The 17,199-nt window shown below is 40.9% G+C and overlaps 1 protein-coding gene across 4 annotated transcripts in view; it reads left to right on the forward strand.

Moving 5' to 3' along the window:
• Positions 1 to 17,199, forward strand: part of PHTF2 (putative homeodomain transcription factor 2) — an 89,851-nt gene that overhangs the window by 31,377 nt on the left and 41,275 nt on the right. For all 4 annotated transcript variants that reach the window (XM_084811524.1, XM_084811527.1, XM_084811526.1 and 1 more), the window contains exon 2: positions 894 to 973. In XM_084811524.1, the coding sequence (XP_084667650.1) occupies positions 929 to 973 (45 nt within the window). In that variant the 5' untranslated portion in view covers positions 894 to 928. The remainder of the gene's footprint in view (positions 1 to 893; positions 974 to 17,199) is intronic.

Below are 17,199 nucleotides of genomic sequence, written 5' to 3' on the forward strand. Positions count from 1 at the left end.
CATTCAGAAGAACATTCATTCTTATATTTAAGAAAATATAGTAAGGCATAATACAATATAAATATAATGTTGTGCTCTGTTTCTCTGTATGTAACTAGACTAGGTTGGCATTTGACTGCTCAAAAACACTTAACCAAGTATTTAAAGTACTATTTTATTATGGCAAGAACAGAAAACCAAGAAATTTACACTAATTACCACAACAAATCTAGCCCTTTACAGAACACCATGCCAGATCATATGGAAGCCCATCTTACTTATTTATTTGATTTGTACCCTGCCTTTCTACCAAAAAATGGCACTCGGTGGTGCATGAGTGCTCACGCATGCACACACACACACACACATACGTCTACAGTCTTGCATGCATACATGCAGTCTTGCTGATTGCACCATGCAGAATGGTACCAGCCACTTCCATGGTCCCTCTTAATAGGCAGAGCTATATGGAGCAACACAGTATTTGTATTTACAGCACAAAGCTTTTAGTAACACATGCATATTTCACTGTAAATGCAGCAACTACCAAATACCTGGTAACCCTAGGACCTGTCCCAATAGTGATTTTGTGTATTTTTTTCATTTTTCATCCTGAATCCTCTGTTCCTGATGAGAGATGCTAGCATTTAAGCAAATTTCAAGGAGAAGCTAGGCCATGTAGAATAACTGGGAAAGGAGAGAACAGTAATCCTTTAGAAAGAGTGGAAGGGCAAGCTTACAATAATCATGACTTCATGGAATATTTGACAAGATTTGAACTTTGTTAAATAATAGGGGGTCTGCTGACAATAACTGAGTGATCAATTGACTGTCTACCCAGCCTTAAACTAAATGTTACGTATGTTTATTTTTATTTGACTTTAGAATAAAGTTGTGCCTTTTTTTCTTTGCAGCCCAACATGACTGCTGTATAAATGCCATAGAATAAATGGCGTCGAAAGTAACAGATGCTATAGTCTGGTACCAGAAGAAGGTGAGATTTTTTCAGATTAATCATCTGTGATTGGTTACAAAGTATGTTTCAGTTTGGTTTGGTTATAAGATAGTATTGCAATTGTTAAGGGTGCTTATTTATCCACTTCCTCTATATGTTTGTGCTGTGCCATCCCCCCACCCCATGTGTTGCTCCTATGTCCTCACTGCCACTTGGGATGGAAGCCACCGTTCTTGTGCCACAGGACTTTCTTGTCTGACCTCCCCCTGTGCTCCCGGACATATGCTTGGGAGAGAGCCACTACATTGAGATGTATTTAGATACCTGTTCTCTACATAGCTGATCTTTGGCAGATGGGGTGGGGTGGGGAATGTCTCTTAAGCTTAAATGTAGACATAAATGTATGTGGGGATGGGAGTTGGGGAAGGCTAATTGAAGAATTATTGAAAAGCAGGCTACATTTACTTTTCTGTTTTGGTAACTGAAATAACTATTCATGATTTGGAAGCAAGAATATATTAAGGTGATAATGCTTTTGTTAGCTATGCATGGAAATAAATTCTTATTGTCTGTGTGTATGTGGAATATATAAAAACACTGCAGTCTCTGCATTATAGGCAAGGGGAGATCTGCTTTGAACATAAGAATTGCTCTGCTGGATCAGACCAAAGGTCTATCTAGTCCAGCATCCTGTTTCTTACAGTGGCTGATCAGATGCCTCTGGGAAGCCTACAAGGAGGACATGGTGGCAATGCACCTCTCCCACTGTTGTTCTTCTGTGACTGGTATTCAGCGGCATGCTGCCTCCGATCTTGGATATAGGATATGACTATTATGACTAATAGTCATCATAGACATATCAGTGGAAACTTTCTAGGAGGGAGGGAGATGACAGCAAAAAATATGCATATTTAGTTCATCGCGTCATCCTTATGAATGTTGTAGCTTATGGATAGACTAGCAGGTTATTTGTTGTTGTTGTTCAGTCGTTTAGTCGTGTCCGACTCTTTGTGACCCCATGGACCATAGCACGCCAGGCCTTCCTGTCCGCCGCTCTCTCCCGGAGTGTGCTCAAGTTCATATTCATTGCATCGGTGATGCTATCTAGCCATCTCATCTTCTGCCGTCCCCTTCTCCTTTTGCCTTCAATCTTTCCCAGCATCAGGGTCTTTTCCAGTGACTTTTCTCTTTGCATTAGGTGGCCAAAATATTGGAGCTTCAGCTTCAGTATCTGTCCTTCCAATGAGCACTCAGGGTTGATTTCCTTTAGGATTGACTGATTTGACCTCCTTGCAGTCCAGGGGACTCGTAAGAGTCTTCTCCAGCACCACAGTTCGAAGGCATCAGTTCTTCGGCGCTCAGCCTTCCTTATAGTCCAGCTCTCACAGCCATACATTACTACTGGGAAAACCATAGCTTTGATTAGACGGACCTTTGTCGGCAAGGTGATGTCTCTGCTTCTTACTATGCTGTCTAGGTTGGCCAGAGCTTTCCTCCCAAGGAGCAAGCGTCTTTTAATTTCATGGCTACAGTCACCATCTGCGGTGATCTCGGAGCCCAAGAAAATAAAATCTGTCAGTGCTTCCATTTCTTTCCCTTTGATATGCCAGGAAGTGATGGGGCCAGATACCATGATCTTCGTTTTTTTAATATTGAGTTTCAAACCAGCTTTTGCACTCTCCACTTTCACCCTCAACAAGAGGCTCTTGAGATCCTCTTCGCTTTCTGCCATTAGGGTGGTATCGTCTGTGTATCTGAGGTTGTTGATAATTCTCCCGGCAATCTTAATTCCGACCTGTGATTCATCCAAGCCGGCGTTTCTCATGATGTACTCTGCATATAAGTTAAATAAGCAGGGCGACAATATGCAGCCTTGTCGTACTCCTTTCCCAATTTTGAACCACTTGGTTGTTCCATGTCTGGTTCTTACTGTTGCTTCTTGACCCTCGTACAGGTTTCTCAGGAGACAGGTAAGGTGGTCTGGTACTCCCATCTCTTTAAGAATTTGCCACAGTTTGTTGTGATCCACACAATCAAAGGCTTTAGAATAGTCAATGAAGCAGAAATAGATGTTTTTCTGGAATTCTCTTGCTTTCTCCATGGTCCAGCAAATGTTGGCGATTTGATCTCTAGTTCCTCTGCCTCTTTGAAACCCAGCTTGTACTTCCGGTAGTTCTCGGTTCACATACTGCTGAAGCCTAGCTTGTACGGTTTTGAGCATAACCTTGCTGGCATGTGAAATGAAACTGAACACCCTTTGGCGTTGCCCTTCTTTGGAATTGGAATGTAAACTGACCTTTTCCATTCTTGTGGCCACTGTTGAGTGTTCCAAATGTGTTGGCATATTGAGTGCAGCACTTTAACAGCATCATCTTTTAGGATCTTAAATAGCTCAGCTGGAATACTGTCATCTGGAATACTGCTGAAGCCTAGCTTGTAGGATTTTGAGCATCACCTTGCTGGCATGTGAAATGAGCGCAATTGTGCGGTAGTTTGAACACTCTTTGGCGTTGCCCTTCTTTGGAATTGGAATGTAAACTGACCTTTTCCAGTCTTGTGGCCACTGTTGAGTGTTCCAGATTTGTTGGCATATTGAATGCAGCACTTTAACAGCATCATCTTTTAGGATTTTAAATAGCTCGGCTGGAATACTGTCATCTCCGCTAGCTTTGTTGTTACTAATGCTTCCTAAGGCCCACTTGACTTCACTCTCGAGGATGTCTGGCTCTAGTTCAGTGACCGCACTATCATGACTATCAGGGACATTAAGATCTTTCCTGTATAGTTCTTCTGTGTATTCTTGCCACCTCTTCTTAATCTCATCTGCTCCTGTTAGGTCCCTGCCTTCTTTGTCCTTTATCATGCCTGTCTTTGCACAAAACGTTCCCTTGAGATCTCCGATTTTCTTGAAGAGATCCCTAGTCTTTCCCATTCTGTTGTTTTCCTCGATTTCTTTGCATTGTTCATTTAAGAAGGCCTTCTTGTCTCTCCTTGCTATTCTCCGGAACTCTGCATTCAGTTGGATATATCTTGCCCTTTCTCCCTTGCTTTTCACTTCCCTTCGTTCCTCAGCTACTTGTAAAGCCTCATCAGACAGCCACTTGGCTTTCTTGCATTTCTTTTTCTTTGGGATGGATTTCGTTGCTGCCTCCTGAACAATGTTACGGACCTCCGTCCATAGTTCCTCAGGCACTCTGTCTATCAGGTCTAATCCCTGAAATCTATTCCTCACCTCCACTGTATATTCATCAGGGATATGATTGAGGTCATACCTGAATGGTTTAGTGGTTTTCCCTACGTTCTTCAATTTAAGCCGAAATTTTGCAAGAAGCAGCTCATGATCTGAGCCACTGTCAGCTCCAGGTCTTGTTTTTACTGACTGTATAGAGCTTCTCCATCTTTGGTTGTAAAGGACATAATCAGTCTGATTTTGATATTGACCATCTGGTGATGTCCATGTGTAGAGTCGCCTCTTGTGCTGTTGGAAAAGAGTGTTTGCTATGATCAGCGTGTTCTCTTGGCAAAACTGTATTAGACTTTGTCCTGCTTCATTTTGTACACCAAGGCCATGCTTGCCTGTTATCCCGGTGATTTCTTGACTTCCTACTTTGGCATTCCAATCCCCTATGATGGAAAGGACATCTTTTTTTGGTGTTAGTTCTAGAAGGTGTTGTAGGTCTTCATAGAACCAATCGACCTCAGCTTCTTCAGCATCAGTGGTTGGGGCATAGACTTGAATTACTGTGATGTTGAATGGTTTGCCTTGGATTCGTACTGAGATCATTCTATCGTTTTTGAGATTGTACCCCAATACTGCTTTTCCCACCCTTTTGTTGACTATGAGTGCTACTCCATTTCTTCTAAGGGATTCTTGCCCACAGTAGTAGATATAATGGTCACCTGAATTAAATTCACCCGTGCTTGTCCATTTTAGTTCTCTGATTCCCAAGATGTCGATGTTCAATCTTGCCATCTCATGTTTGACCACCTCCAGCTTACCTTGATTCATTGAACTTACATTCCAGGTTCCTAGACAATATTGTTCTTTACAGCATCGGATTTTCTTTTCACCACCAGACACATCCACAGCTGAGTGTCCTTTCGGCTTTGGCCCAGCCGCTTCACTCTTTCTGGTGCTACTTGGAAATACCCTCTGCTCTTCCCCAGTAGTATATTGGACATCTTCCAACTTGAGGGGCTCATCTTCCGGCGTTATATCTTTTAGCCTTGTGATACGTTCCATGGGGTTTTCTTGGCGCGAATACTGGAGTGGGTTGCCATTTCCTTCTCCAGTGGACCACATTTTGTCAGAACTCTCTGCCATGAGCTGTCCGTCTTGGGTGGCCCTGCACGGCATAGCTTATGGCTTCACTGAGTTACGCAAGCCCCTTCGCCACAACAAGGCAGTGATCCATGAAGGGGCAGGTTATATACACACACTAATAAATGTGACTGATGTCAGTTCAGAAGAGGGTATAATTAGGATTGTCCTGGAGCTTTAAAATGCAAGATATTAAAGCTTTTAATGGTCTTCTTGGTTATAAATCTTTGATTTATCCTTGAGAGTTCTCAAACTTTGTCATAGTCACGTTGACAACTGTTTGAGCCTCCTCAAGCACAATAAAGAGACATTATTTGAAAACATGCTTTTTCCCTTGGTAATTGGAGGGGTAGGCCAAAACAAAAGAATGGGATGAAATATTTGCCCACAAAAAATGGACCCCAGAATAATAAATCTGGCAAAAGGTAGAAGGTTGCTCCATTGAGCTCCACAATGATAATAAGCATTGCATTTTATTTTGCTTGGAGGGAATGAGGGGAAATGTGTGCTTTCCACTTTTCTGCTTGGTGTTATCAGCATAAAAATTGAAGAGCAGAGAAGACTTTAAGAAGTCTGCATCTTCTGGTGAATACAAGACTTTGGGAAGCAATCATATGTATACTCCTTCCAATGTGACATTTGCAACTTGAGATTGTGGTACATACATCAAAAACTTAGAATTTCGGTTTTAGAATGATCAGAACTCTTTACAACTATTGTCTGAGTAATCCTTACAGCCACAGCATTTCTCCAAGGTCGGGGATTAAACTGGTCTCCTGTGGGAACAGTGGGGCTACTCAGTGCTATACTAATATCTGTGTCTTTAAAAATAAAATATTCCAATGTGTCCTTTTATACTGGCTGATTCCATGAAGCTTCAGTAATGTTTGAAGGCTGTGGATCCTGTAGGTGGGGCTGGCAATGTGCCATTCTTGCATGGAAAATAACTTCATTGCTGCTCCCACCCACATGATCAGTTCATTTCAAACGTGAATGGAGAGATGTTCAAAGCCAGACCACGTGTGCTTTGGACACCACTGCCGATAATATATGACTTCAGTCATTATATTCTTTTCTTTGTTCATTCAACCGACTTGATTCTGGTACTGACTGTTAGAAAGCAAGCACGAAGGCGCTTTTTTAAAGAACAGTTTTAGAGCTGAACAACATCTTTGTCATCTTCAAGTATTGCATAAGGTTCACTCCGTGTTCAGTAACCTGAACATCACTTCAGGTGAGCGGATGTTAGGTAAGGACTTACATGCTTGCATGCTGTGGATACACCCACTGTTCATTAAACCAACCTTCCCCAATCTGGTGCCTTCCAGATGTTTGGGGCTGTAACCCATGCTGGCTTGGAATGATGGGAGATGCAGTTCAATCCATATGGAAGGTACTGGGTTGGGGAAGGCTGCATTAGACTTTCTTAGGAATTCCATGTATTAGGCTTTGGATCCAAAAGGGTTCTGTGCAAATGGAAAGTAGGCAGCCTTGTTGTTTTTTCTCTGATTCTGAATCCTGCTTCAGCCACCGCCACCCTGCCCTGTGCTGTTACAGAGGGTCCCTTGACCCTCAGAAGCAACTTGTTGGGAGCTTAGGGGACTGTAGTGGGGAGGGGGGGAGGCAGAAAACCCCATTTGATGAGTAGAGTTCACTTGCTCTTCTCTGGATCCAACCCCATGACTTTAAAAGATTAGTCATGAGATTCTAATCCTTTTCCTCATCTAAATGCACTCTCGCATGTATTGCTCCATTATAGAAAACATTCCTGTGTCAGAACAAGCAACCCTTAGGACTGATGCAGTTATTCCTGTTCAATGCATCATGTCTTTTGTGACAATAAGGAAGGTTCAGTTAAAAATTTGTGTCATCACTTCGTTTTATTAAAAGGTGTGCAAACTTTAAACATGGAAGTAGTTTTAAACAATATTTTACAGGTAAACATAAATCTCTGCATACAGGTGATGGTGCTTTACTTTCGGAGTAGTCATGTAACTCCAAATTTAGGTATATTTAAGAACTCTGTATAATTATTAATGCATTTATTTGGTGATGCTCATTCATTAACTTGCAGTTGTAGTTGGAAATTAATCCAGAAGTATATCTACTTATCCCTTCAACTGGATTTGCATGCATTTCTTTCACAATGATGCTAAATATGCATTGCAGAATTTATACTTTTTATTAAGCCTTGATGTAACTTTTTTAAAAAATTTAAGGCCCTTAAAACTTTGCCAAACCTTAAAACAATATTTATACTTAGGGTTATCATCTTGGAGGATGGTTGTCCTCTTGAGCATGAATTATAAATGTCTTCTAAAATATTTATTGTTTCTATTAGAAACATCAGGGTTGGTGAGTATTGGACTACATGTTGATACTATCACAGCTTATGCTTAAAGTGAATATCAGTGTCTGTCACAAAGTTCAAGTTGAGTCTTAGAACGAATACACATTATTCTTTCTCCAAGAAAGTCACTGGGAAGAACTAATCAATAAAGCCCAAATTGTATAGCAAGGTTTTCCTAACTTTAAAAATTACCTATGTTTGAAATACTGAAACATATATTGTTTAAAATATTGGTTTTAAAAGTGTTGAAAACAACATGAGAGAGAGAATTTAAGGGAGTAATTTTTGCACCATTAAATGCCACCTTTTTGGTGGCATTTGTTTTTCTTTTTTTGGTCATCTTCAAGTAGAGTACACAGGTGGACAGCGTAATAGCGTAATTTGGCTATCTAGTTTTTGTGAGAGATATTCTGTGATACTAAAACCTTGTTGTGAGAATGAGCAGAGTAATATAACAATTCCAAATGAGTCCCTCCAGATTTCTTTCGCTGGACCTTAAGAATAGGGATTCAGTCATTATATTGGCAGGAAGTTTGCTGTTTTATGAATTCAGTACTACAACCCACACATTTCATAGGTGAATATGTTATGGTAATTGAAATAATTTGCACAGATATTCATAATTTACAGGTCACACAATTTGCAGAGTGGTGCTGGGTTTTTTTAACACCCCCCTCTCCCATTACATTAAAGGTTACAATAAAAGTTAGTGAACATATAGAAAAGACAGGAAGACATGGGTGTGGGGCAGCAGAGTGTGTGTCTATATAATTCAGAAGAGTGGCTAACAGTTCTTCTGAATGTAGAAGTTCCATCCCTTGACTTCTGACTACTACCCAGTTTGTGTATTACATTTTTAGCAACAACAAAAAGTGCCAACACAGTAGCCTGTTTCAGACATAATGCTATTGGTTTAGCTTTATGTATGTGGGCAGCAGCAAGTCTTGAGCTCACACCCTCCTCTCTCCTCTGCTGGTGTGGGAAGCTGATCAGAATTTCTTGTTACGTCCAGACTTGTGGGAACTCTGGTTAATTAGGCTAATAAGACAGACTCATAAACTGCTGTTTGATCCTGGCTTGTTTGAATAAACCATAGTTTAGTTCCCATGAGTTGGGATGTAATGAGGAACTCTGGTTAGCTTAAACCAGGAAGTGAAAGCTCCCAATCCCCGCTTCCTGGCCACATCCAAGGAGTCTAAGGCTTGCTGATATTTGTGCCCCAAAAGTGCTATTGTCCGCTTCTCTTCATGAGAGAAAAACTTTCCATGGCTGTGCATAATGTATCTTTTGATTCTCAGATTTTTGCTCAAGTCACTGGGTTAAAGACGTAATTTCTAGAGCCTTTGCCTGTATTGTGCTCTGATTTCAGCAGTAAAGCTAAACTGGTCTTCTGCCTTTGATTGCAATATATAGCCTCTTTCTCATTCCTTTAAAACCTTTTCAGACCACAGAGATGCGACATTCTCTAGTAGAAGTTCTGCTAATCAAGGCTGCATGAAGGTGGGCATAAACAGAAAAAACAATTCAGCTGCTTCCTCTGCTACCAGTAGCTGGTTGACTATTCTAGAAACAAATTCTTTCAGTCTGGTTCATTGGTGTTTTCGCATGCTTGGCATAAATGCTTGATTACTGGGATTCTTTAGGGATGAATCATGAATTAGGAAAATAAACAACTTTACAGGACATGGGTTTTTGTCACTCAGCAACAGTCATCTTAATGATCTGTCAACATAAACTAGTACATACTCATGCTTTAAGTTTAGTCCCACAGGCCCAGTTCGGATGTCACACTAAACTATAGTACGAATAGAATGAGCCACAGTGAGTGTTGGGCTTGCATGCTCCTCCCGCCTCTCCTCCTGTGTGGCCACGAAGAGAAGATCAGAAGCGTTTGCTTCTGTCTTATTTTTACTAATGAAGCTGGTTTATTTCAAACAAACCATAGTTAATATTAACCACAGTTTGTTGCTTCAGCTAACACAACAAACTGCGTTTAAGCAAAAATGGAAGCAAAAGCTCCCAAATTCTTTCTCGTGGCAGTGGCAGAGTAGGAGGGGGAGCATGTGAGCCCAAGGCTTGCCCCGGCTCACTTTGCACACTAAGGTATGGATTAGCATAATGCCCCAAAGTGGTTTATGTGTTTATCCCAGCAATACATGACTTTCCAGAATTCTGTTAATTAAGATAATTGTTTTTTCAAATTGGAAAGCCAAACCACTTAATTTTCCTGTTAGATTTTATTTTGGTTTCAGTTGTAATGGCAGTTGTTCTGGTTCAGGCCACTATAGGTTTGGTAACAGACTCAGCAGCACCTTGGAATTGGTTCAGTTCTGGTTGATCCGGAAAAATTTAAATTATTCACAATGTGGTAATTATTTGCATATATTTTAAGGTAATTCATATTGTGAGTGTATCCTAATAATAGAAAGGTATCATGTAGGTTAGGCTTGAGAATTTGGACAGCTTGTGTGTGCTGCATTCTACACTGCCAGGAATTTTGTGGGCCTGACCACAACAGAGACAGTCTGTACTGAAACTCACTTTTTAATAAACAGCTGCACATATTCTGTCATTTAGATCAGAGGTTTGAAAGAAAAGGCTTTCTAATTGCTACAGTTACTACTTGAGCACTGTAGCAAATGCAGGCACCCTACAACAGCCTTTCCAAACCTGGTGCCCTCCAGTTGTTTTAGACTTGAATTCCTTAGCCAGCATGGCCAGTGGTCAGTAACACTGGGAGGTGTAATCTAAAACATCTGGAGGGCACCAGGTTGGGAAGGCTCTACAGTTTGCAGAGGTGCTGTCCTTTTCCTCTTATCATAGAATCATAGAATAGTAGGGTTGGAAGGGGCCTATAAGACCATTGAGTTGAACCCCCTCAGTGCAGGAATCCAAGTCAGAGCATCCCTGACACATGGCTGTCCAGCCTCATCTTGAATGCCTCCAGTGTGGGACAGCCCACTACATCCCTTTTTTTTTTCTTGTTGGAATTGTTTGTAATTGTGCCTTTAGAATTTCCTTTTTTAAAAACTCCCACCCATCTTGGACTCCTTTTCTCGTTAGTCGCTTGCCATGGGACCTTACTGATCATTGTTCTGAGTTTATTAAAATCAGCTTTCCTAAAATCCAGGGTACGGGTTTGGCTACACTCTGCTTTTGCTTACTTTAGAACTAAGAACTCAAGTATAACATGGTCGCTTTCCCCCAGAGTTCCTGTAACTGCTACTTTATCCACTAAGTCATCTCTGTTGGTTAGAATCAAGTCAAGGATAGCCGACCCTCTAGTTCCTTCCTCTGCTTTCTGTAAGAGGAAGTTATCTGCCACACAAGTCAGGAATTTCTTGCAGGGGCCATGTTTTGCAGAATTTTTCTCCCAACAAATATCGGGGAAACTGAAGTCCCCCATTACTACTACATCATGCTTCCTTGAAACATTGGCTATTTGCTTTTCAAAAGTTTCATCCTCGTCTTCCTCCTTTAGACTGTTTAGATGCACAGTCTTCATATCTTCTGCTTGTGAAGTGTCAGCAGAACTGTACTCATGCAACCAGATTTTGTTAGGTCTCTTCCCCCCTGCCCCACCACCACTACAGTCCTGTATGCCTCCGAAAGCTGCTCTTGAGGGTTGAGGGAACCTCTGGAATAGTATGGCATAGGGCACTGGGGACTGCAGTGGGACAGAGGAGTCAGAAGATTTTGACATTATTGCCTTGTGCAAACAGAAGTGTTTCTGTTTACACTTTCAGGTAAGGCACCTTTGATCCAAGCCTCTGCCTGATGTAGTGAAATGCAGCCTAAAGCAACAGGCTTCTATCCTTCCCTTTTCTTTCTAGGTTCTGAAAATAGTAGAGCAAGAAGCCTGGCCAGATCTAAAACTTTTAGAGTCACAAATCATTCTGGTTTGGCCAGTGAGTGTGTACCATTGCGTTTGTTTGTTCTGAACTGCTAATTTCATTTATTTCTTTTTTGAAGATGCTTTTCTGATCTGGGAAACCCCCTCCCAAAGATTCTCCCATAAATTGGACCATGTGGTAAATGGATAACATTCAAGAATATTTTAACAGGGTGATAGCTCAGTTTCTACATTTGGCTGTAAAAAATGGATAAGAAATATTTTCCCCCTTCTACTTTGCAACGTGATGTTGGCTGTTGTGAGGAAATCTCTAAATACCGTTAGTCAGTCCCTACAATTGGCTGATCTTTGGCAGGTGATAGTAAATCGGTTTTCCCCAAAGTAGAACGTTTGGTAAATTTCCTGACCTCCTGTGCAGGTGCAAGGTTATATTATTCATGATCAAATCACATGTCTGAATGCAATCTAAATCAAGTTGGTTGTACATCTGAAAAACAAGTCAGTGTATAAGTACTGAAGCTATTACATTGAACTAACCTATTCCTGTTTGTCTACATTCATATTCTGTACTGACCAGCACATAGTGAGGATGCAAATATTCCATTTAAGGAGCAGCATTATGTAATGGGTTTGTAGCCTACTATAGCTGGTTCCCTGTTGTGGTAAAGGGTAGTGGTGTGATGATTGTACCATTGTAGAATTATCACATAAGTACTGAAAGATGTGAGTGTACTCTGAGTGACTTCCTTATTAACAGTAATGGCTACTAGATTTTCAATGAGCCATGGGTAGTGAGAGGGTTCCTGCTAGGTTCCTAGTGAAATCCTCCCTGTATCTTCAGTGCTGGCAGAATCCCCCATTACATATTCAGTGCTAGTAAGCCTTCTCACTCTCTTCTTGTCTTCTCTCTCCCAGCCCCGCTTTACCTGGCAGCCTTTTGTGTCATCCGGGCCAGGATGCAAAATTTCTAATGAAGATTGTAAATAGGACTGTGCATACCACTACATTGCTACTTAAAAGCAGGTCCAGAGATGTGCAACTGTCATAAGGTTTCTAGTTGGTCTTGAATCTTGAGCTTTGGAGGATGATATAGGGAGCCAAACTGAAATGGGGAAAGGAATCCCAGGGAGAGTATCTTCTCCCTACTGTAGAGTGTTTCTTAGAATGCTCAATGGAAACAAAAAAGTTGGGTGATAAACATTTCTTGGAATTTTGCAGATTATATAGCAATGTCCATTGTTATACCTTTTAAAGGACCAAACTAGATGATATGGAGACAAACCATGTTTAAAATACCGATCTGTCCCAGTCATGTGGAAAGAGGGTTTTTTAATTTTTTAAACAGCAACGTGAGTGCTCATACGAGGACCCTTCCCCTCAGTTTACCTCCACGCTTGTTTGCCCTTCCAGGTGCTTTTCTCCTCAGTTTTGAAATCCTCACCCATACACCCCCTTTTGCTGTTTAAAAACAAACCTGTCTAATTTGGCCATTAAGACACCCAGTTTAATCTCAAAACTTTAGCTCATACTCAGTTTCAGTAAAATTTGCCGCTGCTGATTTTAATCAGTGTGTATGAAGTTTTTACATTGCACCATAGCAAATAAGGTTGTGTAATACACCTAACTTTCCTATAAAATATGAACTTTTCTCTTCACTCACTGGACAGTTCTTGATTGAATCCCAGATTCTCTTCACCCTCTCTTACAAAAAAGAACAATTTCTTAATCCTTATATATCTTAATTCAAACAAGAGGTCAAAGCCATTGGCAGTAGTTATTCTTCTCCCATCATTCCCCCCACAAGAAGAAAGTTCACTACGTTGTGCCAGGTGTATTCTAGCCTGTGACCATCTGCATTCCTGACCCTGTTTAATGTTTCCTATTACTGAGTATTGGAACTGCACTGTATACTGAAGCCAAGCAAGAGAGGCAGGGACAAATGGTCTAAGGTTGTCTAATGCTCAGGGCTCACAAAATCTTGGAGCTGGGCCTGGAAAATAGACTTAATCATACTGACAGAAGACTGTTCTGGCTCTGCTGTGTAGGGTTTTTTTTTTAACTACTGCCCTATTCTCAATTTTTCTCTCTGTAACCATGAAGTTGAGATGCATGTATGCTACTATGAAAACTGAAGCTCACAGGATTATATGGAAACCAGTCACCACCCTCCGGTTATTCATTTAACCTGTGGCCATGTGACAGCATTTTCAACCCATCTTCTCTGTTCTATCTTGAACATTAGTCCCTCTGTAGTATTCTCTATCAGTGTATTTGTGTTCCTTCTTTTCTTCCAAGTCACCTTGTTTTATAATTATATATCAGGGAGAAAGATCAACTATACAATTTATGACACAGGGACCATTTATTTTGGAATTCTGGGAGAGATTGAAGGTGGGCCTTGGATTTGCTCATTGTCTTCACTTCTTCCTCACTGTGTATAGAACAACTGAACCAGGGGTCTCCCTGTCATGCAGGGCCAGGGAGATTCAGTGATAAAAATGGGGGATTTCCATTCGCCATGAAACCCTGCCAAAGGAAGTGACGCAGGTGGATACCAGGAAGGGAGCTTTTTCTGCTGTGGCACCCCAGCTGTGGAATGAGCTCCCTAGAGAGATTTGCCTGGCGCCTGTGTTGTATTCTTTCTGGCACCAAGTGAAGATCTTTTTATTCACCCAGCATTTTAGCTTCCTAGCCTTTTAGCTCTGGTGTTTTAAATCTGTATTTTAAATCTCTGCATGGCTGCTAGGTTTTATTCTGGTTGTACTGTTATTTTGTGCTTTTAAGCTTTCATATTTCATATTGTTTATGCTGTGCTTTGTGGTTTTAATTTTTGTGAACTGCCCAGACAGCTTCGGTTATTGGATGGTATAGAAATGTAATAAAATAAATAAATTTCCCTGGTTAAGATCACTTCTGTTGTCTGGAGAAAATGTAGGAGGCAGTTTCTGAGGGTATATTGTTTGAGTCAGCCATTTGGTTTCAGTAGATCTTGAGGGCTCATCTTAAGAAGCAGACAGCAGGTTCCTGGAAAAATGAGTAAGAAATCCCAGCTGTTGTTTTGGTATAGGTTTTTTTTTAGCTTCTTCTTGTCCCACACACCCTCCCCACACCCAGCAGGGAAATATTTTAAAATCTTATGGTGAACTTTTGATCTCCTGACCATACAGTCCTAAATATGTCTACTTAGAAGTAAATAGAATTGAATTCCTAAGGGCTTATTTCATAGTAATTATGTGTAGGTTTGCAGACCGAGTATCCTAGCAACAGGGATTAAATGTTCGTAGCCTTAAGCTTTTTAAAAAATTGTATTTTAATCTAAGAATAAATGCTGACCTAATTAGCAACAATTCAGAAATATCAGTGCTTTTGACCATAATTGTTAACGATAGTCATAACTCTTGTTATAACCAAAGTGCCTGATGGAAGAGAGTTAAATAGAATGGAAACTCTGTGTTTAGAAACAGGCTTTCATTAACAGTACAGAATTCAAAAAGAGAACATATTCTCAAAAGAGCCAAAGGGAAATTTCTTTATTTGAACCCACCGTGTTTCAGAGACAAAAGCTTCTTCATCAGGGGCAACCTTATAAAATGCTAATGCTGAAAACAAAGTCAGTTTACAAAGGTGGTGACTGTCATTCATGAAGGATACCCTTCTGTTTTTTGTCTTTCACTAACAGTGCAGTCCAGTACTTGTCTACTCAGAAGTAAGTCCCATTGAATTCAGTGGGGATTACTCCTGGGTAAGTGAATATAGGTTTGCAGCCTTGAACTGCTTCGGAACTTTTATACAAATGTAGGTGTGATTAAACACAATAATCTTTTTTTAATTAAATATATTCACTTCTGTTGTAGTACACAACAGCTGGATTTCCTAAGGGCTTTTCTGACCTTCAGGATAACTTAGGTCCTAGTGTGCAAAACATCTTTTTTCAGTGCTGTTTACATGCTTGGCAGACAGGAGTTGCTTCATAGAGTGGAATAACATTAAGTACCTGTAACTGTATCTGCAAGTGGAATTTAAGTAGGCAGAGTATTTGCCAAAACTAGGTTTAGTCAGCAAGAGACTTAAAATTCTGTAGGATTTTATGGATAAATAGCTAAAGCTGTCTTTTAAAGGGAAGATGAGGCCTCTTGCAACCATTTCCCCCACTCATGTCATGCTATGTATTCGCAGTTTTCAGAGAAGTATGACCTCTGTTGTTCATACAAGAGTCCTTGGTTATCCTTTAAAAATGTATCTTGCTTATCTTTTACATTTGTATTCTGCCTTCCTCAGGGATGCAGTGATGATTATGTGAGGTTAGATTAGGCCGAGAGGTGGTAAGTGGGTCTGACTGGGGTTTTGAGCCTGTTCTCCTTGGCCAGAACCAACTCTCTTAATTAATGTATCACAACAGCATTATGGTTAAGTTTGATCAATATTACAAAACAAGTGGGACCTGCAACAAAATGTTGCAGTGTATTCTCATCTTTTAGCAGGAATGCTCCTGGTCAACATTCGTGGCAATGAGCCATTTCCTCCCTTAGGATATAAGCTGTAAGTAGCTCAAATATCTCATTCATCACCAGTTTTCTTTTCCAACTGACACCCAACAGTTCATGGCTTCTGAGCACGCTCAGTCCTTATTTGGGCTGTTTGGGTGTGTATGTGTTTTTTGGTACCCTTAGGTTTGTGTTTTAACAGATTTTTATATACTTCTACAAGTTTCAAGGTTTCCCTGAGCATGCTGATGCCTCCATCTTGTTTCTCGGTAGCACCATTTTGGCTCTATTTTTGTTGCCACTTATCACCCAAATTCATTATTAAAGGAGTGATAAGAGTTCAGTGTGGCATGGCTAAAAAAACAAATGAGGTAGATAAAAAAACAGAAAAATCAAAAGCAAGGGAAGGGTATTTGAAGAGAATATTGAAATACCGAAACATGGAAGACAATCATGAAAGAAGAATATTTTAAAGTGTGATTTGTTTGGATATACACTGCAAATAATGTCATCATAAGTCCTCAGTCACTTTCTAAAATAAAACTATGTTTGTTTCTCTTAGGATGTAATCCTATGGGCAACCGACTATCCAATGCAGGGCAGGTGGAGCGTGGAGGGGATCTTCTCCACTGTGCTCCGGCTGCCCTGCATTTGCAGCTACATGGCTGATTTCAGTTGTCTAGACAGGGTGTCTCAGAGTGGGGGGCAGGAGAAAGGCCGGACAGCGCATAAGAAGCGTCGTAACGGCACTTCCACCGTCCCCTCCATTCCCTGCCCCCAGGAACACACCTGTTTCAGCCACTCTGTGCTGCTCTTGCGAGTGCGGAGCCAGGAACGAACCACACTGACTAAGAGGTGGTGGGAGAGGGGAGTCAGCGTTCCTAGAAAATGAAAAATCCTATGGCTGTCTAGATGCTGTCTAGCGGCCATAAGATTATGCCCTAAGAGGCTCTTCTGGCATAATGCTAAACCATAGCTTAATGTTTTCATCACAAGCTTTAGGCGTAGTGATTGATTACTCTGATTCCTTGTTTAGTGGCAAACCAAAGTTTGCCATTTTGTCTAAACCTGACAAACTATAGTTTGCCCACAAACCAGGATTGCAAACCACAGTGGGGTCCTGCTGCGTCTGTGAGTAAACTGTGGTTTGCACAAAGTATTTTGCTCGTTTCAGATGAAACCGCAAACTGTGGTTTGCCACTAAACCAGGAATGGGAGTATTCAATCTCACTGTGTTTAGCAAAAATGGACTATAAG

This window comes from Heloderma suspectum, chromosome 7 (assembly GCF_057233095.1).
Source record: "Heloderma suspectum isolate Gila_16-S chromosome 7, 16-S_ref, whole genome shotgun sequence".
In the NCBI taxonomy this organism is placed as follows: Eukaryota; Metazoa; Chordata; class Lepidosauria; order Squamata; family Helodermatidae; genus Heloderma; species Heloderma suspectum.